General features: G+C 37.9%; 1 protein-coding gene across 1 annotated transcript; it reads right to left on the bottom strand.

Annotated features, from left to right (window-relative positions):
• Positions 1-2778: 2778 nt before the first annotated feature.
• Positions 2779-22622, bottom strand: LOC123864616 (uncharacterized protein K02A2.6-like). The gene is made up of 2 exons (XM_045905196.1): positions 22608-22622; positions 2779-7146 (listed from the first exon to the last, which is right to left on the bottom strand). The coding sequence occupies exon 2, from the start codon at positions 6956-6958 to the stop codon at positions 2930-2932; it is 4029 nt and encodes a 1342-aa protein (XP_045761152.1). The 5' UTR covers positions 6959-7146; positions 22608-22622; the 3' UTR covers positions 2779-2929.
• Between the last annotated feature and the right edge of the window lie 501 nt (positions 22623-23123).

Genomic DNA, 23123 nt, shown 5'->3' with positions numbered 1-23123 from the left:
ACGTTTCTCGCTGTTTCATCTTTTTTACGCTACAACGAAAATATAACGAAGTAATGAATTTATAATAATACTAGCTGATGCCCGCGACTTCGTCCGCGTAGATTTAAGTTTTTAAAGATCCCGTGGGAACTCTTTGATTTTCCGGGTTAAAAAGTAGCCTATCTCACTCTCCAGGTCTCTCCACTCTCCAACTATACCAATGCAAAAAATCAGGTCATTCCGTTGCTCCGTTGCGACGTGATAGAAGGACAAACCAACAAACAAACACACATGGGTAGTGATGGTGTATACTAAGACAGCTTCTTTCTTACGTCTTAAATCTTAATACAAGAGCGAGCAATCTCTAAATTTTATTAACAGATATAAATCTAGTTTCATCCACAGGGGAGAATACATTTAGTTCTTACATAGGTACATACAAAAATGGCCCAGTATACCACGTACCACGTTTTCAGTACCAAGAGACGACTGGTTGAGGTGCAAAAGCTGCCAAGCAACAGTTTTAAATATCCACTAAAAATGCATCTGACATCAGCAGCAAAAAGCTGCACCGTACACATCGAACAAGTGTTAATTAAAAATTTATAACACCTCCGACAAGTGAAGGTTATAGTAACTAGAAAAGAGCTGATAACTTTCAAACGGCTGAACCGATTTTCTTGGATTATAGCTAAGAACACTCTCGATCAAGTCAAATAAAAAAAATTAAATTAAAATCGGTTCATCAGTTTAGGAGCTACGATGCCACAGACAGATACATAGATACAGAGATGTACACGTCAAACTTATAACACCCCTCTTTTTGGGTCGGAGGTTAAAAAAATTGAATGCTCATGACGTCTTCAGCACTACAATGGCATCAGTCTGCAAATTGTTCTGGTCTTGGTCATTGAAGTTCATGTTCACCTGACTCTAGCATTTTTTAAACCAATTTAAAATAGTACATTGTGTTGAACTATTTGTAGTCGATACAGTAACAAACAAGCAACAACAGTTCTGTTTACAATTGCGTAAACCAACCACTAACGAGAACAAACAGGACACCCCCCAAATTAGTGAATTTTATATTCGGAACACGTGTAACATTGCACAAAGCATCTGTACTGTTTTGTTCCATTGCAAATGTTTGCTTGGGGTTTTGTGACGCATACTGATTCAGTCATTGAGTTATAGAGATGGATAAAACATTGTTCATCAGGCGACCAAAAAGCGCTCCTCTTTCACATAGTTTCGAAATAGTTTTTTACTATCAACCAAAGAATGATCACCCATCGCTAACCCACTACTGATCACAGGTCTCTTCTCAGAATGAGAAGGGTTTAGGGCACAGCCACGCAAACCAAGCGCGGATTGGCACACCTTTAAAAACATTACGGAGAACTCTCAGACATGCAGGTTTCCTCACGTTTTTTTCTTCGTTAAAGCTGATATTAAATTGCATGAACAATGCAGATAGCTCCAAAAAGTAAGGGTTCGTGACCGGGATCGAACACCCGACTTCCCGAGTAAGAGGCGAACGTCTTAACCATTAAGCTATCATGGTTTGACAAACATTAAAGAACATAAAACATAATATTTTCAATATAATATTTAAGTCTGTTATAAAAAAGTCTAGGTCTTATCGTCTAAGCCCTAATTCGCACGAGCGTTAAAAAAGCGTTGACTTGTGAACAGATACTTGGGAATGCATTTGTTCTATTTGAACGCTTTTTTAACGGACGTTGAAAAAGCTCTCGTGCGAATGAGGCCAGATGAACAGATAGAAAAATAGCAGGTCCCATTTGCTAAATGACAAAGAACACTAAGGTTGAAATCTCCACTCACATCACTTTGATTTTGCTTAGACTTAAGTTTCAGTTAAAAAAAAAACAGATTTATGCCAGCGCATAACGCTGTCTCGTTTTAACAGTGTCTTAAATCTGAGCAAAGTCAGAGTGCGCACTATAGATCTCAGCTTAACAAGTCCACCAGACCTGTTGAGGCTGTTTTGTGGGACATCACCCGCTCTAGTATAATAACATCTCTCTGGATTCAGTAATCACTAATGTATTTTTACAACATTGATATTAAGCGTTTTTTACGGCACTGTATCCTAGATAATTATATTATCTTCTTGCAACTTATCTCCGATAATGGAGATAAGTTTCAAGAAGCCCTTCATCCGGCAACCACAAAGTTATCTAAGTTAAGATCGCCACTGAAGCTAAGACAATATTATATGGTTGAGATAAAACGTACGCTAGACAACGTGAGCCCTGATATGAGAGCGAATAGCTTTCAATAATAATCATATGCATAAAACCGTAACAAAGAGGGTCAGAAATTATAATATCCAGAACAGTAGGTACAGGTATAAGCTCATCATAATATAAATAAGTAAAAATAAAGTGGTACCTAACTCGAATAAATAAAAAACCGAACCCCCACAGAGCAAGTGACTATAGGTACAACAGAATTAATGTTTGTATGAAGTAGTTACGTTACATATCCCTAATTAGATAGTATAATGTAAAGAAGAAAATAGTAATAGGTAAAAATAAACCTAGTGAAAAGATATTGCCGACATTCTCATAAAGGAAAATATTTGGTCAACGAATAACGAACAAATTGCTTCCAAGTTATTTTCAGGGTTTGTTAAGCACCCTTTTCAATAAATGGAATAATAATAATATACTGGCACCGTATTCTCTGAGTTTATTGGGTACCGTACTATACCTAATTGTTAAGTATTTCGGGTGGTGGGAGGGCGTGCTGTACACGTCAGTAACTCAAGCCGGCTAGTTGCACACTGTTTTAATGTAGGTACAATGCAAACAATAGGCGAGTACGCGGGACGCAGCCCGCACCTATATTCGCTACATATCCACATATACAACATCCCTTCCCCTTAGGCTAAGAAACACGATTAAACCTACATCTTATTATCTAACTATATCGATATATCACTGTCGTGATGCGGATCCGATGGCGGTGTCGAGAAAATCGGACTTATTGCCCGTCGCCTGTGCGCAACGTTGACAGCGTGCGGCGGTGACTCTTCTTGCCCGGGCTCCCGTGCCGAGTCTCCCTCCCCTTCTGGTTGTGAGACAGCCTCGCGGTGGGCTGCAGCCGGTGGTGATACGTCTGGTATCACGTCCGGGTCCCAGGACTGGTCGTCGCTTGCCGCCGAAGATTTTCGTGGTCTTATCTGATCTATATGTCTGGTGATTTCACTGTCCAAGTTTGGCACATATACCACATACATAACATGTCCGATTTTCTTTTTAATAATTCCTTCGATCCAATAGAATTTTTTAGTATCCTTGTTTTTAGTTACCCATACGTTATCATTTTCCTTAAACTCTGTACGTTGTACTCCTTTGTAATGTTTAGCTTGTGAGGACTGTTTACGTTGGACAGTATGAGTAAGGTCCGTGGACGACGGTGACGGCGTGATGGGGTTTAATAAGTCCAGCCTCGAGCGTAACGCGCGCCCGTATACCAATTCCGCAGGCGACTGATCAGTGGTGCTATGTTTTGAATTCCGGTAATCAAATAAAAATTTATTAATGTTTTCGTGAAGAGACTTTTTGTTAAGTCCGTCTAAAATAATACCTTTTAGTCCCTTTTTTACAATTTTTACATAACTCTCGGCTTGGCCATTGCTGGCTGGGTGATATACTGGGGATAAAACATGTTCAATACCGTTACGTTTACAAAAATCATTAAATTCTATCGAAGTGAAAGAAGAAAAGTTGTCACTTACCAGGGTATGCGGCACCCCAAAACGTGACATCAACTCATACAATTTATTTATAACTGCCTTTGAAGTGTATGACGAAGACATGTCGTAACATTCTACCCATTTACTATATGCATCTACAATGATTAAAAACATACGATTATGAAACGGGCCCAAGAAATCTACATGAATTCGGTGAAATGGGTGCGGCGGCAGCGGCCAAGGTGCAAGCGCGGCGTGCGGCGGCGCGGGCCGCAGCGCGCAGCAGACGGCGCACGCCGCCGCCAGCGCCTCCAGCGCCGCGTCCACGCCCGGGAACCACAGCCGCTTGCGGGCCTCCGCCTTCATTTTCACTACCCCGAAATGTGAACTATGTAGTTCTTTACAAATAGTGTTTTGTAAGTTTACAGGAATAACGACTTTGTGTCCACGCATTAGAATACCATTTTCGTATGACAACTGTGACCGACAATTAAAGAAGGATTTTAAATTCACGTCAGTTATTTTCCTAGGCCAGCCGTTCATTACATACCGTATAACTATAGCTAGGTGGGGGTCGCGAGCCGTTTCGCGCCGTATGTCACTGAGTGTCACTGGCAGGTCGCCATCTACTACGAAGTTGACGTAGGTTGCGCGATCTTCGCACTCCGCGAGTTCTTCGTGAGTTTCCGCGAGCCCCCCCTCCCCGCCTGTCCTAGACAAATAATCCGCGCTGTTCCGCTTGCTATCTATATATTCTATAGTATAATTGTACGCAGTTAAGAATATGGCGTACCTCTGCAGGCGGTTTGCGGACACTTCAGGGACGCCTTTGTGTGGCCCGAATATTGCTAGCAAAGGTTTATGATCCGTTCGTAGTGTAAAGGGCTCGGACCGACCATACAAGTACTGATGGAACCGCCTTACGCCGAAAATGATAGCCGTAGCTTCTTTTTGAATTTGAGCGTAATTTTTTTCCGCCGAGTTCAACGTACGAGAAGCGTACGATATCGGTCTTTCTAACCCGTCACTGCCGACTTGTGACAGCACGGCCCCTAACCCGGTCGGTGACGCATCTACAGTCAATATTAGCTTGGCTCTAGGGTTAAAATGTGCTAGTGTCTTATCGGACGCTAAAATATTTTTTATTCGAGTAAAAGCGTCATCATGCATGCCAGTCCACTCCCACTTGGTATTTTTATTTAACAGATTATATAATGGACTTAATACGGATGACGCGTCGGGTACAAAGTTCCTGTAATAATTAGTGAGACCCAGAAATGACTGTAGTTGTGACACGTTTGTAGGCTTAGGAGCTTGTAATATAGCCTTTACCTTATCGAGCGACTTCCTAATTCCGTATCTGTCTATGACGTGGCCTAAGTATGAAATCTCATCTTTAAAGAATTCGCATTTACTCATCTGTACCGTTAAGCCCGCGTCATCTAAGCGTTGTAATACCGTATACAGCCTATGTTTATGCTGGTCTTTATTCGCTCCCGTGATGAGAATGTCGTCCAATAGAAATATGATTCCATCTATACCCGAGAGCAAGCATTCCATCGCCCGCTGGAAAACGGCCGGCGCGCTCGACAACCCAAAAACTAAACGGGTAAAATTGAAGAGTCCGCGATGAGTGTTGATGCATGTTAGACTTTGCGAATCTTCATTTAAAATAAATTGATTGTATGCCATAGATAAATCTATTTTACTAAATTGTACGCCTCCATGTAATTTTGCTAACAAGTCATTGACTGTCGGCAACGGATATTGGTCTATAACCAACTGTTTATTTATTGTAACTGAATAGTCGGCACATAATCGAATGCTGCCGTTCTTCTTTAAAACAGGTACCACCGGCGATGCATACTCGGAGTGTTCGACAGGTTTCAAAATGCCTAAAGATAATAACCGATCCAGTTCCTTGTCTATTTTATCTTTTAGCGCGTAAGGTACTGATCTCGCTTTAATAAAAATCGGCTTAGCATCCGGTTTTAGGTGTAAGCTTATTTTATACTTGTTAAACGCCCCAAGATTGTCAGAGAAGACATTAGGAAACTGATTAGTGAGTTGTTTGACAATATTAGACTCGCGACCGGCCTGCACCTCCGTGCATAACGCATGCACGGCCGCGCCTCTTGCGGGTGCTAGTTCAAGGTCAAACTCGCGAATGAAATCCCGGCCTAGCAATGGCGGGCCGCTTGCGCACACTACATAAACATTCAATACTTGCGTACGACCATTATATGATACAGGCAATAATACAACTCCGATTGTTTTAATATTTTCACCCGTATAACTAAATAACTTTTTGGTGGTGACTGTCAATGGAAGTTGTTTAAAATGAGACTTGTAGGTATTTTCTGAAATTACGCTTACCGCGGAACCACTATCGATTTCAAATTCCAAAGCTAGACCACTGATCATGACGCGCTCTGTCATCGGTTTTCCTTTTACGCATCGTATATTATAAAAAGACTCACCGTCGTCTCCGTCGTGTACGGTACCTTCATCCACGTATTTCACTTTCCCCGCGTTAGGGCACATCTTACGTAAATGACCCTTATTATTACACTTTTTACATTTGTAGGTTTTGAATCGACACTGATTAGACTTATGGTTGGTGAACCCGCACACACTGCACTTTTCCTTGTTGGTGACATTAAACACGGTGTCTGGACTCGCTGCGCCGACGCTGCTCGCGCCCGGCGCCGCCTGCGACGAGGCCTGCCGCGCACACCGCACGCTCTCGGCCAGATCGATGGCCTTAGCGAGGGTCAGCTCCCGCTGGTTTTGCGCAAACAACTTGTCCCGCTCGCGTCCTGCTACCATGCCCATAATAAATTTATCCAGCAAGGCTTCCTCCAAGTTCTTGAATTCACAGTGAGCTGCTAATCCTCTTATCCTGGCTGCCCATTGAGTGTGACTTTCTCCAGGTCGCTGTGTTGCGGCGTAAAATGTCGACTTTTCCGCAAACCCGAGCCTTTTTGGTGTGAAGTGATCGTCGAGTAGTTTCACTAACTCTTCATATCCTAATTCTTCCACCTTCTTGGGTAACGCCAGGTCACTCGCTAGCTTGAATGATGACTCGCTCAGTGACGTCAGCAATATGGCCCTCCTCTTAATTGTTCCCTTGTCGGTTGTCGAGTTGATGTCATTCGCAATGAACCATTGATCCAACCGCGACTTGTAGCTGTCCCATTCTTGTGAAAGATGGTCAAAAGTCGATAGGACCCCATAAGTCGCTCCCGTAGACATTTCCACCAATCTCGAATCCCCTCGTCGCCACTGTTAAGTATTTCGGGTGGTGGGAGGGCGTGCTGTACACGTCAGTAACTCAAGCCGGCTAGTTGCACACTGTTTTAATGTAGGTACAATGCAAACAATAGGCGAGTACGCGGGACGCAGCCCGCACCTATATTCGCTACATATCCACATATACAACACTAATTAAATATATTGGAGACTAGCTGATGCCCGCAGCTTCGCCCGCGTGGATTGGTCAGATCCCCTGCAGCATCAGGATTGAGGAGTTAGACTCCAAATTTTTTATGAAACAATGTCGTGAAGTTCCTCTATCGATGAAAAAAGAAATGACGCAAATCGGTTCAGAAATCTCGGAGATTTCAGTGTACATATGTAGAAAAACACAACTCCCTTTTTGAAAGTCGGTTAAAAAAGTAGCCTATGTTACTCCCTGGTCAATTCTCTACTTGTCTGTGAAAACCCCGTCAAAATCGGTCCAGCCGTTCCGAAGATTAGCCTTTTCAAACAGACAGACAGACAGACAGACAGACAGACAAAAATTTTAAAAACGTGTGATTCAGTGTTGGTATCGTTCAAATAACCATATGAGCTTAATATGAGGTAGTTATTTCGAAATTACAGACAGACACTCCAATTTTATTTATTAGTATAGATATACGAAAGACATGATTATTGTTCGCAATGGGATTCGGCTATCCGTTTATTCTCCATATACTCGTTAACTTTTAATATGATAGTATAAACCCCCTCCCCTTTCAACTGCGCTTGCATATCACTCACATAAGCCCACGTATTTGTCTTCACTTTTCATAAAACGCGAGTGTATGAGCTTTGCATATTTGGAGCTTTAATAATCTATTAATTGATTTTAACAAAATATTCATTTTGTAACTGAGAAGTAAGTAAGTAGGACCTATCACTAGAGTTTTTCCACTGCTGTGTCAATCCTTGTTTTGTTTTTGTGTTACGTTTTTTTTTCTACTTCAAATACACCGATCCTATGTCGATATACCGAGAACACATATAGGTATATTCCCACAGTATCAACACAATTTCCTTTGAACCCTTTCCTGGGATTGTCAACGTGGGTCCAAGCCGCCGGAGCGTTAACTGAAACGCGTGTGATTGATTGCTCCACGTAACCTGTATACGGAGTCATAAAGCTCGATATTGCGATCATCAAATATTGAATACCGCCTGATCGCTTCATACAATATTAATAAAGTTAGCGAATATGGTAATGTTGATTATTTGTTTTGGTAATACAAACAGGCATCCCTCTAACCGCCCAGCCTCAAGCATCCAAATATATTAATTCCAACCTGTAATATTACTATTCGATTTATGCTTGTTTTGATGTTTGTTGATTCAGCAACTCCTTTATAGTTGTTTATTTTTATTTCATTACAAGCTAACCCCTGACTGTGGTCTTACTTGGTGGAAAGTCATCAGATCTAAGAGTGAAGCGGGCTAACTTGAAAAAGGTACCACAGGTTTATTTAACCCTATTTTATATAGCCCTTATCGGTTCCTATATGCGGTATCGTATGGAAACTCTAAATCGCTTGGCAGCACGGCTTTACCGGTAGGCAACTAGCTACGGCAGCAGTCACCCACCTGACCAACATGGCGATTCAGAACACTATTCGGTAAGTTATCGTACGATTAGATGTATTTTTTATTGAAAATACAACTTATCGTATGATAGTTTACCGAATCAAAGTGTCTGAATCGCCCTGCAGACCAGAGATAATTTAGAAATTATAAATTCCCAAATTACTTCTGCCGGGAATCGAACTCGGAATCTATTTAGGTATAAGCACAGCGCTTACCATTGCGCCAGCGACGTTGTCCAATTATAATCATTGCATTTTAACAAATGAGATTGATTTGTATTTCAGCGTTTTGCATATTATGTCATGATGTCAAGCACTTTTGGAAAGGCTTAGCTAGCTGTAATATGCGATTTAAATTAGAGAATTTGGCACATCTGGGTGTTCTAATGTACCTATGAGCATCAGATTTAATTCGTGTAGGTACAAAAGCTACCAATTTTAGCAGAAATCCTATTCAAGGAATATCAAAATGCGAGGCAGTAAAAGACAGTAAAAATAAATTACATTTAATCCGTGGAATTAAATTAAAACATAATGACACAGCACTTAGCGAAAGCGGTAATAAAATGTATGATGTCGAAGATCCTCCAAAATGTTATTCGCGACGCTGCCACGTCATAATAATATAAGAAGTCATTAATTTTATATGGTGCTAATAAAATACTTTTCATTTAATATATCCTACATTTGGACAGTATATTCTTTATTATAGATACATCATTGTATTTCCAATAAGATATTTGCTGTTATTTTATTGATTATTACCTAGATTAGAGATTCAGCATGATAAATAGATCGTCAGCCCACCGACAGCAATACTTATTCGCGCCATAATGTCCTAAAAGATATATGTTTAAAAGAAAAAAAGTATGAGTAAACTACCCAGGTTTACCTTAGAGCTCAGCCCTACAGTTACCTACATACACAAATCGTATGTGGATAGGCCGGTGTCCCGGTAGTAGTAATAGGAAATTGAATCAGTTCACTTGTATGGAGTGTTGATGGAGTGTTGGCTGGTCGGGGGTGTGCTATAGCCGAATGGTTACGTTTTGAGGCGTCAAAGGCTCTTAATTTCATCAATCAGTCCTTCTGCTATATTACTACCAATCTAAACGTCTACGCTACCTGTATTTAACTGTGATCAGGCCGAGGCAAGCCTCCAACCAGAGCTGTCATTACCTAAATAGCCAATTTAAGCTTATAATTAAATTCCTTAGCTTTACTCCGCGCCATGTCTATTTATTGCTGCCATAATGATTCGGCTGAAACTCAAATTCAAAATATATTTCGTTCAAGGATGTTTAACCCCCTTATTTTAACCTCAATATCGTTTGCAATATTAAGAAGTTGAACTTTAGCTGAAAATTATCAAAATTCTTTTGTGGTTGTTTTTTAATTCTATCAGAATCTCTATCAGAATGTTCGAGTTTATAAAATCATTCGAAATAAATATATGAAAATGGACTTTTGGATTACTTTACATTTTCCAAGAATATACGAACGTATACCGAATTGTATTTCATTCGAGAATGCCGAATAAAATTCGTGAACCGATCCTGAATACATAAAAAGATCCCCGTTCAATCACACATGATATATTTAAATACAAAGACTGAAGTATTTCTTATTTGCGGTCTCTAGCGACCTTACCCAAGCCCTTCGGGCAATAATTCGGTTGCTATTTATTTGTCCTTGAATTTATTCTGTCTTCTAAACTTACCTTAGACCCGGATGAATGACGCAAACTGAAAGTTTTGCGCTTGCGGACTTCTCGGCTAACCTAAGGGCCGTCAGAAGATTTACGGATGAAGAGCTCATTATATCTTGTGTCACACTATCTATACGGACAACTGAATTCAGAATATGTATACAGACTCTTGCGCTCCGGGGACTTTGATCCGTCTTCCACCCTTTAAGTATATTTTTAACAGCACACTTCTTTGAAAAAGAAATAAAATATTTGACAAATAAATATATAATACATACAATATACAAATATTTAAAGAAACTAATAAAATCAAGAAAATGTTTTGCTTACCTTTCATTGCAGATTTTGGCTGGATGCCAATGTCTATTTGTGTAAGTCTACCAAGAATTTGCTCACTAGGGAGTTATAACTTATAGTTTCCTGCAGATACTTTATCCCGCTAAGTACAATAAATAACGTTGTAAGTTTTTGCCTTGCGGCTGTTCAAAGGGGCGCTCAACGTCAGACCTTTTACCGAACTGCGCAACGCAAAGGGGTGGTTACGTGTTCATCACTCTAAATATGTTTATTTGTGTCTTTACGGCACTCTAGAAACAAAACGCTAGTACCAATATATCAATAGATTTTCCTTAATCTTGCAAGTATCACTAAAGATACCAAAGTAATGAAATAATAATTCGGCGCCCACTAGACGCTATATATTAGACAAATAAAAACTGAAATAGGTGTAATTAAAAACTGTTTAAAATGACGATCATTTAGAATTTTCACGACATCAGAGTTTTGTTTATTTGTGATTCTCATACCAAAAGCAGTATTACCATTTACAAGTCTTACCAGTGCAAATAAATATCACTGAAGTATCATTAAAAAAAAAAAGTTATAAATATCTAGGACTACAATTACTTACTGTCTCCTAGAATAGAGAGAAAGTAGAGTTTATAGGTATTTAAATTATCTATCAGCTAAAGTAATAATGACAAATAATTTCCACCAGTAAAATAACAAAATAATAGATTCCTTATTTCACACTATTGGGATGGTCGAAATATAGCGTTCACGCTTTCAAATGCGTGCCACGTTTTTTATTCTATATGCTAACAGATTTAATAAAACCTTCAGTAATCGAGCCATACAGTTAGAGGCCTGCAAATGGTTTTCCAAACGTGTTATTCATTCAATAAAATACACACGTGAAATATATTATATTTTTTTAAAGAATATTAGCCCCGCTAATCATGACTAATACTCCCCTTTCCCCTCCAATTAAGCGTTAAGCTTGTGCCAGGAGTGGGTACGACAATAGTGCAATGGGTGGGGTTTGAACCGCCAACCTTTCGGAATTCAATCCGCTCCTCAACCGTTGAGCTATCGAGGCTCTTATTATCTAGTTTTATTCCTGGCTTCCTGTTATTACCGCCAAAGTGATGATTCAGCAATACAAAAATGACGAGCACGGAGCGAGAGTAAGTATCTACACTAAGTACATAGTACCTACTAACCTTTGTATATACCTACTGACGAGCTATAAAAATATGTATATATTTAAAAAAAACAAAAGTAAAAGAACTTGAAAACTTATTTTCTTGAGATACGAAAAATGCCTTTTTCCTTGCAATGTTTTCACTCCGAAATCATCAAATTATGCGAAGGTTGTGTTGTTTACAAATTACTTTAGAAGAAGTCACGTTTGCTTTTACAAGGAAGCGCGTTTTACCCAATTCAAATGGCGCTCGTGATTTTAATTCCGATTCTTGTATAACAAACAAAGGTTATATCTGGTTATATCGGTTTAATACCTACATATTTTGTTAAGAAATCAATCATCATCAACCCATCGCTGGCTCACTACTGAGCATGGGTCTCCTCCTCTCAGAATGAAAAGAGTTTAGCCACTATCTATCACGCTGCTGGCCCAATGCGGATTGGCAGACTTCACACTCTTTTGAGAATATTATGGAGAACTGGCAGGTTTCGTCATGATGTTTTCTGCCCTTACTAAACTTGTAGTTGTCAAAATATACTTTTGGATAATATTAATGTGTAACTATTCGAATTCTTAGAATAATGTATAGTTTGAAGCTATTTTGATGTACTCACAGGGTATATAATATTTCAACAGCAATATTAACTCTTTTACAATACTCGTAAGTTTATATGAAAGTTGCGAAAGTTTACAAAGTTAAGACTTCAGATGAAGGTCGAATCGCCATGGTCCGGATATCCAAGTAGGTACATTGTAATTCGCGAGTACTCTCCAAGGAAATGCTCAGGCGAAGAATACTTAATTTTATCAAGGGTAAGCCTGATTTCCCAAATGCATTCTTCCAGCTTACAAAATTAAACCACACGAACACGTTTACACTTATCTAGTGTAGTTCATAAAACAGTGGTAAAGTAATAGAGATGTGTCTGGGTATATTATATACTGAATAGGTATATATGCTGAAATGTTTCTAAAAAAAATCCCACACTCTTTTCCATACGGAGGTACCTATTACATTGATTTTTCTTTTTTTATTGTTCTAGATCTAAAACTAGGCAAGGTATCAATTTTTTTTTATAAATATGATTAACAAAATTATAATTGTTTTTAAAGTAAATAAATGATCCTTGAAAAATCTCCACTTTAGGGCAAATGAGGCTAACGAACTATCCTACTTTAATATTATAAAATATAAACGCGAAAGTTTGTATGTGGGGATGGATGTTTGTATCTTTTTCACGCAAAAACTAGTGAACGGATTTGGCTGAAAGGAATTGAGATAGATTATACCCTGGATTGACACATAGGCTACTTACCTAGTATTCCGGAAAATTAGTGAGTTATATAATGGATTACTTATCTCATTGTTATTATCTCAATTTTTATTTACAAGTGAAGCAAAATAAAAAACAAAAGCATTAACATTGCAAGCAAGTACTGCAACTTTTGAAAGATAAAAGCTTTGAATTCATGAAACTTGGCTTTTACGTTGGGGACTGAAAAACGAAAATAATCGAGAATTTAATCTATAAAGTTTGTCGACTCCGATATTATGCAAGGCAGCTTCTTTCAATTTGTTCAGTTGCAAGTTTCAACTCAATAAAAGTAGTTTAAGTCTCGATAAGAATTTTTGCTTCCTCGATATTTTCTTGGAGGGACCCATATACCTACAGAAAATTAATATTTATGGAAGTTCAATAATTATTCTCTGCTTTATAAAACAAAATACTAGACTTGGAATTTATTATTATCGGCGTAATAAACAACCTGCGAGATTATTATTCATCGAAAATCTCTTGACACCCACTTCGTAGAGGTAATTGCTATTTAAAATAAAACAAGTTGCTGTCTCCATCCAACAAGCTTTTGAATGAAAATGTAGAAAAATTTAATGATTTGCATACTTAGTTGGTTATACCTACCTACTGAAAATTGAGTCGTCGTAAGCCAGATTTTTAAACTTGCTCGTTGTTATTTTGTTTTATTTCAAACGATCTTTGCAAAACATGCATTTGAGTCTAGACTTTAAAAAGTTTAAAGCCTCTAAGTTTACTCTAGGTACGTTTTTGTTATTCTGGTGGAATGTATTAGACGTGGAACTTCAAAGATCAACATTTTGGACTATACTTTGTAATAAAAATGGACAGATATTAATATATGTTGTTAATAATACATACTTATGTGATTTTTGCACTGTGAAAGTCTCCCAAGGATTTACTGCATAAAATCAACTTTGTGCATGTAACTATAAAGTGTACCTGCCCGGCTAGCATGGGCAGTAGATAAAAATTATATCCCCCGATTATATCTACTGATGTCATAGAAATCAGAGGATATAATCGGGGATAAATTTTTTATCCACTGCCCATGCTAGCCGGGCAGACTCTAGTTATTTTATATTGTTCGCTCCACGAGCTCTGTTCATGGAATCATAAAGAGCGATATTGCGAGCGTCAAATATTAAATGCGTCCGACTGATTAAACTTACACAATACCAAAACAGTTCTATCGAAAGGTCACGTGGGGGAAATAACTAATTTTGTGCAGGTCATGTGAGTATAGATATTGATGGTAATAATATACAAGTGTAAATTAAAATTTTATAACACCCCCGACAAGTGAAGGTAACTAGAAAATAGCTGATAACTTTCAAACGGCTGAACCGATTTTCTTGGATTATAGCTAAGAACACTCTCGATCAAGCAACCTTTCAAACAAAAAAAACTAAATTAAAATCGGTTCATTCGTTTAGGCGCTACGATGCCACAGACAGATACACAGATACACACGTCAAACTTATAACACCCCTCTTTTTGGGTCGGGGGTTAAAAAGAACCTACTTTGTATTTATTTTAGCGTATGCTGCAGCAACTCATAATGTACGTTTCGTTAAATAGGTACGTTTCGTTAAATACGTGAAGGATTTTTTGTTGGCATTAGAATTTCCCGTCGAAGTTTCACCTCAAATTGTCATCTGGAAATCCCCCAATGTATTGGAGCGTTAACTGGTATCGCATATCATTGTTCGCTCCAGGAGCCCTGTTCACAAAATCACGAAGCACGATATTGCGAGCTTCAAATATTGAATGCGTCCAACTGATAAAACTGACACAATACCAAAACAGTTCTTTTGACACGTCATGCGCAGGAAATAACTAATTTTGTGCTTTCGATGTTACAGGACGTGTATATAGGTATAGAATAGATATTGATGGTAAAGGGACCCTGCTATTGTACTTATTTTTGCCTGATAAATCTAATAATAAAAAATCATTATTTAATAAAATATACAAATATGGCACCATCTCAGAGCGCTGCTACTTTGTAAGTAACTAAAAAGAAAATCAACAGGTTTTTTTTTTATATCAATTAGATTGGATAATTAGGTATTAAGCTTAGAATAGACGGCCTGTCTAGCGCAGTAGTGACTTCGATTCCCGAACTCATAATTCGTAAATTGTCACTAGGCGGTTGGAGGCTTCGGTTGTGGCTACTGACCACCATTCCGACAAAGCCGTGCGCCAAGTTATTTAGCGTTCCGGTACGATGCCGTGTAGAAACTGATCAAGGATACGCCTTGAATGAAACTGTCATATCCCTTCCAAATTAGTCCGCTTCCGACTTAGATCATCACCTACCATCAGGCGAGATAACAATCACGGGCTAACTTGTATCAAAATGAAAAATAAGGTATAAAATAGGTAGCACAAGACTGGAACATTTTTAAAAGCTCGTACAAAAGCTTATTTTCCTTCTCCAAAGGAATACCAACATGGTCGACTATTTTATTAAACACTAAGAACGGAAAAAGTAGTACCTAGGTACACTTTCTTCCTATTGCCATTTCAAAGGCTCTTACAAATCCATTGAAGTCCAATACCTTTCACTTAAAGCACCCTTAAAGGAAGAGCGCTCTCGACAACGAAGTCGACAGAAACAAATTTGTAGGTAATTTCCTATAATTGACTATTACTTACGTAACGGTCACCAGCCAATAAACTTTAGTTTGTAGAGCTTTTGCTTATTGATTTTGCGCTTGACTACGATGAGACCATTGATTTTGAAAGAGCCAAGTTTTGGTTATTCTAGGGATGAGATGAAACGCGTTAAATTTTGACAGGTAGCATAAAAGACATCGAATAAGGCTAGCAGACCTTCAGGATATGTACCTACTTAATAGCCACAATGAGATTCCGAGTGACATGAAGTAACACGACGATTGTAAGCTAAGCCATATGACGGGTGGATTTAATATCACGGTGATACTCTAGATCTATAACGTGGATCGAGACACAACTATAATCTCACGTCAAAGTGTTAAGCCACTACGGCGTTAACCAACTAGATTAAGCACGAGGGCAGCTACCAGCTTCAAGCCCACAAGGGGTTGCAAGTAGTATGGGCGCGTGGCGTCGTGAAAATGCGTGAGCAAAGGTCACGTCCACGCTGACCTCTGTTAATGTCATGAGCATTTTTTGGTTGCGAAGTAATCTTGCTAGTACATCACACAAATTTTCAAAAAATATAATGAACTAGATGTTGCCCACGCCTTCGGTTTTGAAAGATCCCGTGGGAACTTGAAATACAAACATACAAATAACTCGGGATAACAATTTGCCTATGTTACTCTCCAGGTTTTAATTCATGTAAAAAAGTACGCCAATCCGTAATTCCGTTTCAAAGTGATTGTGGAACAAACTAACAAACAACACACTTTCTAATTTAATATACCTATTAGCAGCAAGCGCCTCTTGCGCCTCTTGAGGGTCGTATGATGGTATGCGATCACTTTTAGTAAATTAGCGAAACTGTAGTTATGAAGTGAAAGTATTTCAGGAAAGTTCCGTGGAGTTATAGAAATGGAAACAAGTGTAAATTAAAAATTTATAACACCCCCGACGATCCAAAGTATTTGAGTTTTCCAAAACATTATTTTCAAACAAATAATTATGTATTTAGGCAACGTCCATCTTGACATCTTGACATTTGTCTATTGACATAATATTATGAACCTAACGATTATCTAACCTTCTTTTCTACAAGAAACTAGAAAAGAGCTGATAACTCTTAAACGGCTGAACCAATTTTTTTAGATTATAGCTAAGAACACTCTCGACCTTTCCAACAAAAACCACCTTTCAAACAAAAAAAACTAAATTAAAATCGGTTCATTCGTTTAGGCGCTACGATGCCACAGACAGATACACAGATACACAGACACACAGATACACAGATACACACGTCAAACTTATAACACCCCTCTTTTTGGGTCGGGGGTTAAAAATAAAACGCACACAAACTAGATGAGTCCACGATGCTATTGTTTTATAAAAACGCAAAAGTCCAGAAAACTAGTCCGTCGTTTGGCAAAAATTGTATTCAAAATCTATTTTAGTATATGGATTATATTCTAGAGAAATAAGTATATTCTGAACAAAGTTTAGTAACGGAATTTTGATACTCAAACAAAAGTAGGTAGGTATACTGCCTACGTACTTTTGTTTGAGTATGTAGGTAGGTAGGTAGATAGGTAGTACCTACGTCACTACGTAAGGGGTTAGGTATTTCGAGCGAAAATAAACAACTATGCGAGAATATTTACACCTCATCAGTTTACACTTCACTTAAACGCACATTAACTCTTAAAGTTAGAGATGCGTGCCCGGGATCAAACCCCAGACCTCCCGACTATGAAGCCAACGTCTTAACCACAAGGCTATCAGAGAAATGATGTTACCGAAGTGTGATATCGATAAGATGACACGGATTTATGGTCTAACGCCACGTAAAATATAAATTTTGCCCTTCTACTTTTTTTTATCTTGAGGTGAAATGATTAATGCCTTAGGGTGCAAAAGAAACTTACGGTGATGAGACACTGCCTACGTTTTTTCTATTTTTTAAGCATCCACCTATATTTTTAAAGTAGATACTCTTAAAAAAATATTTAGGAAATGGTCCTGATAAAACCTCTACGATTATATCGCATAAGTTGAGCACAGGCATTGAAACCTGTTACCGCTAAGAAGGTACTATTAAAATATGTACCTATATGTTATCAGCAATGTAGATACGAGTATAATAATAATGGCACATTAAAATTCTGTAAAAATAAGATTTTTCATCATACCTAAATAACATTACATAAAATGTTACATAAAAATGTAAAAGTAAGACAGTTACATTTTTATATGATGCCATCTCATAAGAAATCTAAATCAGAACATTATTTAATTTATCTAATGATATTCAATTTATTGATTGCAAAATCCACGATAAAGTTATACCATTAGGAACATCTCAATCAATGTGACACATTTGGCAGCGGATGCTCTGATGAGGGTCAAACTAGTCAAACTGTCCAACAATTGATTTATTGTACAAAACTAAAGATTTTTACAAAGTAACTATTCCTTTGGTTCTGTTTTAGAAAATTATGCTTTTCTATATAGAAACGAATAAACGAGCAGGCGGTTCACTTGATGTTAAGTGATTGCAATATATTTTAATCCTGTCGTAATCGTATACTATTTGTCATCCTATCTTTATCCAACCCTGATCCTATCCAAATCCTATCCTAATCCTTATAATGAAATGTGAAAGTTTGGATGTTTGTTTACTTCTTCATGCCACAATGACGGATATGGTTTGGCTGTGGAATGGAAATAGCTTATACTAACTTGACAGTTGAGTTCCCGCGGAATTCCACGCGGACGAAATCGCGGGCAGTTTCAAAAAAATCTCGACTACTATAAATTAATGAAAAGAATTATGACCCTCATCAATGGGGATCACAGCGCAAAAAGAAAAAGATATGCATACAATTAAAATCCTGACATTTTTGTTCATATTGATTTTATTTTGAATAGCGTTTGTTTTATTTGCTTGCCCTAATTAAATCGCTATGTACATACCTACATCGCTGTTGTTCGATGTGTATTAAGAGGCGTCTCTCCGTCACTCGCTTCATACAAACGTAGTTCCAATTTCATTTGAATATTAAGCAACCAAAGTCCATGAAATTTTGCAGACATATTCTAGAAACTAATATCTATGTCTGTGGTTTTCCAGCTTTCTGTTAAAATATTCGGTTTCAAATTGGAAATTGGAACTACGATTGTATGAAGCGAGTGACGGAGAGAGCCCTGTTAATGCCTCATACTATCTCCACATTATGTTCTATTCTGTTTATGTGCCTGTGTACAGGCTTCCTTTGTTTACATTGTGTACTCAGTTCTCCAATTCTAGGATTAATTTATGGACAAGCTAAGTGGCAATTAGAATTGCAAACAGAGATGGATATTACAGCCAAGTGAGCGCTGTTGGTATACAACTGCAGAGGAGAGGTTCGCTTGTTTGTTCAATGGTACACAGGAATTGCATTGGCATTAGCATAATAGGTACCAATTGATTCAGGTGTCCTACTAATTTTATTTATTGAGTGATAACTGTCGGTTTCAAGCACACGTCTTTGCTGGTAGGTTAGCCCAGCAGAAGAAGTGTCTAACACTGAATGATAGCCACTGAGGTTGGTTGGTCGTACATTGCTGCGTCACTGGGTGACATAAAGATATTTCTTCGTAGAAAACCTTCAATGGATTAAAAAAATTAGCTTGGTGGCTATCATTCAGTGTTAGACACTGAGTTAGCGAATCACCCCGCAGATCTGTGTCAATTTAGAAATTTATTAAACTGGGAATGAAATCCAGGACCTCCCATTTATAAGACCACAATGTTGACCACAGCGCTAGGGAGGTCACCAAACACTATCTCAGTGACCCAAACAGCTTTATGACCTTCGAGTGATCCGGCGCTGGAAATTGTTATTCATAGTCTGCGCCACTTCGTGCCAATCGGCTCTTCAGAGGGATTGCAGGTCTTTGCGTGGTTCATCGATCCAGTAATACAGAGCTTTTTCCCATTCAACAAACCACGTACGCTTCTTTACAGCACGATCCTCTCTCATCCTCTCTAGGTATCTCCCAGCCGATTCAAGCTCGATATTTCCATCCGCTACTGAATAGTGGCTACCTTAAAAGCTAATCGCTCCTTAGAGGCTAGTTTCAAGAGCTGTACGCGTTGAACAGAACGTATTTTTCGGTGTTGAAAACGCGGATGAAAGGCAACATCATCTGCCATCAGAACCACAAGTCACATTTATTGAGCTCGTGAAGAAGTATCATGCGTCATTCACGAAGATGTATGACAAAGTAAGAAAATTAGTTGACGTCATGAATACCTACACCTTTCCAGTACGAAAGGACGAAACATAGAGGTGTCTTCCGTCGTGTTACGCAGATAGACATGATTAATTCCATACAAAAATCCCACATTGCTTTATTTTTAACACGTAACTTAATATGTACGATGAAGTAGAATGAGATAACTTAATAAGTACGATGAGATAGTCTAAATATTACTTTTTGAGCGTAAACTCACCGGAATATCAGCGACGTAAATTCCATTGGATTTAGCTTTAGAAATGCGTTGTTTGCGACCGTGTGCGATCTCTAGATTCACCTTTGTGAACGCTAGGTGTCCAGAATGCTATAGAAATTAAAGGATAGGTGCGATTTACTGAAATCCGTAAAGGGACCCCGCTGGATTCTAGCTTTGAAACTAACGATCGGGATTTCCGCAATCACTTCACTTCCCGTTTAGCTTAATCGCACGTACCTGGAAGGAATCGTGCAAAATGTCTATGCGCTTCAACCTACTGAGTTAGCAAATCTCTAACTCGAACTTGTGAAAACGGATAAACTAATTGCTACACGACTCCTGCAAATCCTTCATAAAATAATGTTCAAAATATTGCGCGTTATCTTAACGAAAAGATAATTTATTACTTGACTTTGATTATTTTTATGTTCAAGGATTTCTTTTGAAATAATTTACTCAAATTATATTTTATACCTTTTCAGAATAAAAAGGAACAAAATATTACCGGGTCTTATAAGAAAATACTTCCCAAAAATAAAGATCATACTTACCTAATACGTATTACAAAAAAAAATTGTTTTAGTATGGTAGTTGGTAGGATAAAAACTTTAACTTGGTTTAAACTGACCTTAAATAGGTGCATGGTAGGGGATATAAACGTGTCTAACATAATTATCTGCTTAAAGTTTTTGCGATAAGTATATGACACTTTTATAAACTAAATACACTGGCATCAAATAAAATGATCGAGTCCTTCATAATATTACCTACGGTGGTTAAATTTATTGGTTCTCGACCGAAAGTAAGCTGCTTATCGAGAAAAATGGGGGAAATCTTACTCGACAATTGGCATTGAAAGTGATTACGTTATAGGTGCCTAGATAGGTACCTAAATATATATAGGATATATTGAATTATAGATAATATTCAATCCAACCCCGAACTAAAAGAAAAGCGTCTATATGTAGATTTGAGAGTGATAGGTATATTCTGATAAATTTTGCACCGCAAAAGCATTGGTTTAAATTGAGGTTCAAATAATTTCGTATCCATCCATCACGGAGCGCCTTATCAGTCAAAGAGACATTTTCACGACCCACTGATGTCCGTCGCCAATTGAAAGATTTGCTATCAGGTCGAAGTGACAGATTTCTTAGAGGGTTTTAAGCCTATTTTGCGGAACGTGGCTTTTTTTATAAGTCTAGCAAACCAAACGCAATGCAAGCAGTTTTTGTCCGTTTCCAGTAGGTATTCACGCTATTTAAGTACCAACTAGACGATGCCCAAAACTTCATATATGGTATATTTAGGTTTTAAAAAATACCGAGGAAACTTTTTGATTTTGCGGGACCAAGAGTAGCATATTATGTCCTCCCCCGAAACGCAAGCTTTACTGTAACATAAAGTCAAAACTGGTACCTAGTTGGGATGAACCATGAAAAGCTTGCAGACAGACAGACAGATAGAACTTAGATAGATAGACACTTTCGCATTTATCATATTACTATGGATTTATATCAGGATGTAAAAATGCACTCTAAATAATTACTCCATGGATTTATTGTTGGGCTCGTGAGAATTGCAGCGTAACAATATTGCGGAGAGCACAATAAAAAGCTCAATTACACAAGCTATATTTCACTTTTTAACGATAATGGTATGAATTTAAAACTCGGAACAAATATGTAATGAATCAGTTTGTTGTAAAATAAAATAAATAAAAATGTTCTAAAATGAAATCACAAAATGGCAACACAACGAAATTCATCGATGTCTCTGTATGAATATAAACATAATATGATAATCGCTTGGTCGTTCATAATCTTAATGGTGCTTGTTTTCAAGTTATCTAAAGCTTCATAAAGTAAATTACGTATCTAAAGGTGTAAAGTAAGTTAGTATCTTATTTACAGCAAAATTCAGGCAGGTACTTGCGTCGCCCATAGCTTGCGGCGGTCGAGTTAAGAGCTGTAATAGAGCATGCAGGTCTCACTTAAGCTAACTTAATGGAGATCGCTAAGAAGCATGTAAGAGGGCCAAGATTGTATCTATGCTATGTTTATATTGTATCTATATTGTATACTATTATAATATGTTACTGTATCAAATCTGTACTATATCAAAAACTCTAATTAGGTATCCAAGCTGAGCTCTAGTAACATCACTAGACAACTAGGAGCGACAGATTACTGTCGGATTTTGACAAACTCTCTTGAATAATATTATAGTCCGAACCGAACTTATTAAGTTGCCTTCAAACTACGGAAATATCATATAATATATAAATATCGATCACGCTACTTTTAAATTTCTTATTACATTTTATATTACATCTAAGTGTGAACAGTGACATTTAAAAGTAGGGTGAGCGATATTTATATATTATATTACATTCCGTAGTTTGAAATCAACTTTATAGTCACACTATGGTGCTAAGTAACCATTAACAGTGCTATTTGAAATCCCAAATTTTCACCGCTACAACGTAAATGTTCAACGTTTCTAATGTTAGCTGGACGCGTTTTAAAATTCGCAGCTCTTTATAAACACGCTATTCAAAAATAAAGTCCATTAAGTAAAGCCCCTGTGAGATCCACAAGCTTTATAAGAGCTCTAAACTCGGCGCCGCAAGCGACGTCGGACGTGAGTACCTACCTATTTGGCTATAGCATGTGTACATGTAGGCTGTAGTTACAGCAAGGTATAAATTACCTTCCTTAAAAAACTGTCAAGTGCAACCTCAAGTGCAAGTGCCTGTCAACTGCAAGTAGGCCTCGTACAGGAAGGGTTCCGTATCATCGTACAAAAAATAACAATTATTATATGATGTAAGTACATAACCACAAATTCACGGTTTTCGATTTTTTTTTTTCTTTAAATGTGCTATAGGTACATTGCTGCTTGCCT

This window comes from Maniola jurtina, chromosome 4 (genome assembly GCF_905333055.1).
Source record: "Maniola jurtina chromosome 4, ilManJurt1.1, whole genome shotgun sequence".
Lineage (NCBI taxonomy): Eukaryota > Metazoa > Arthropoda > Insecta > Lepidoptera > Nymphalidae > Maniola > Maniola jurtina.
This window is presented reverse-complemented; position numbering and strand designations above follow the sequence as displayed.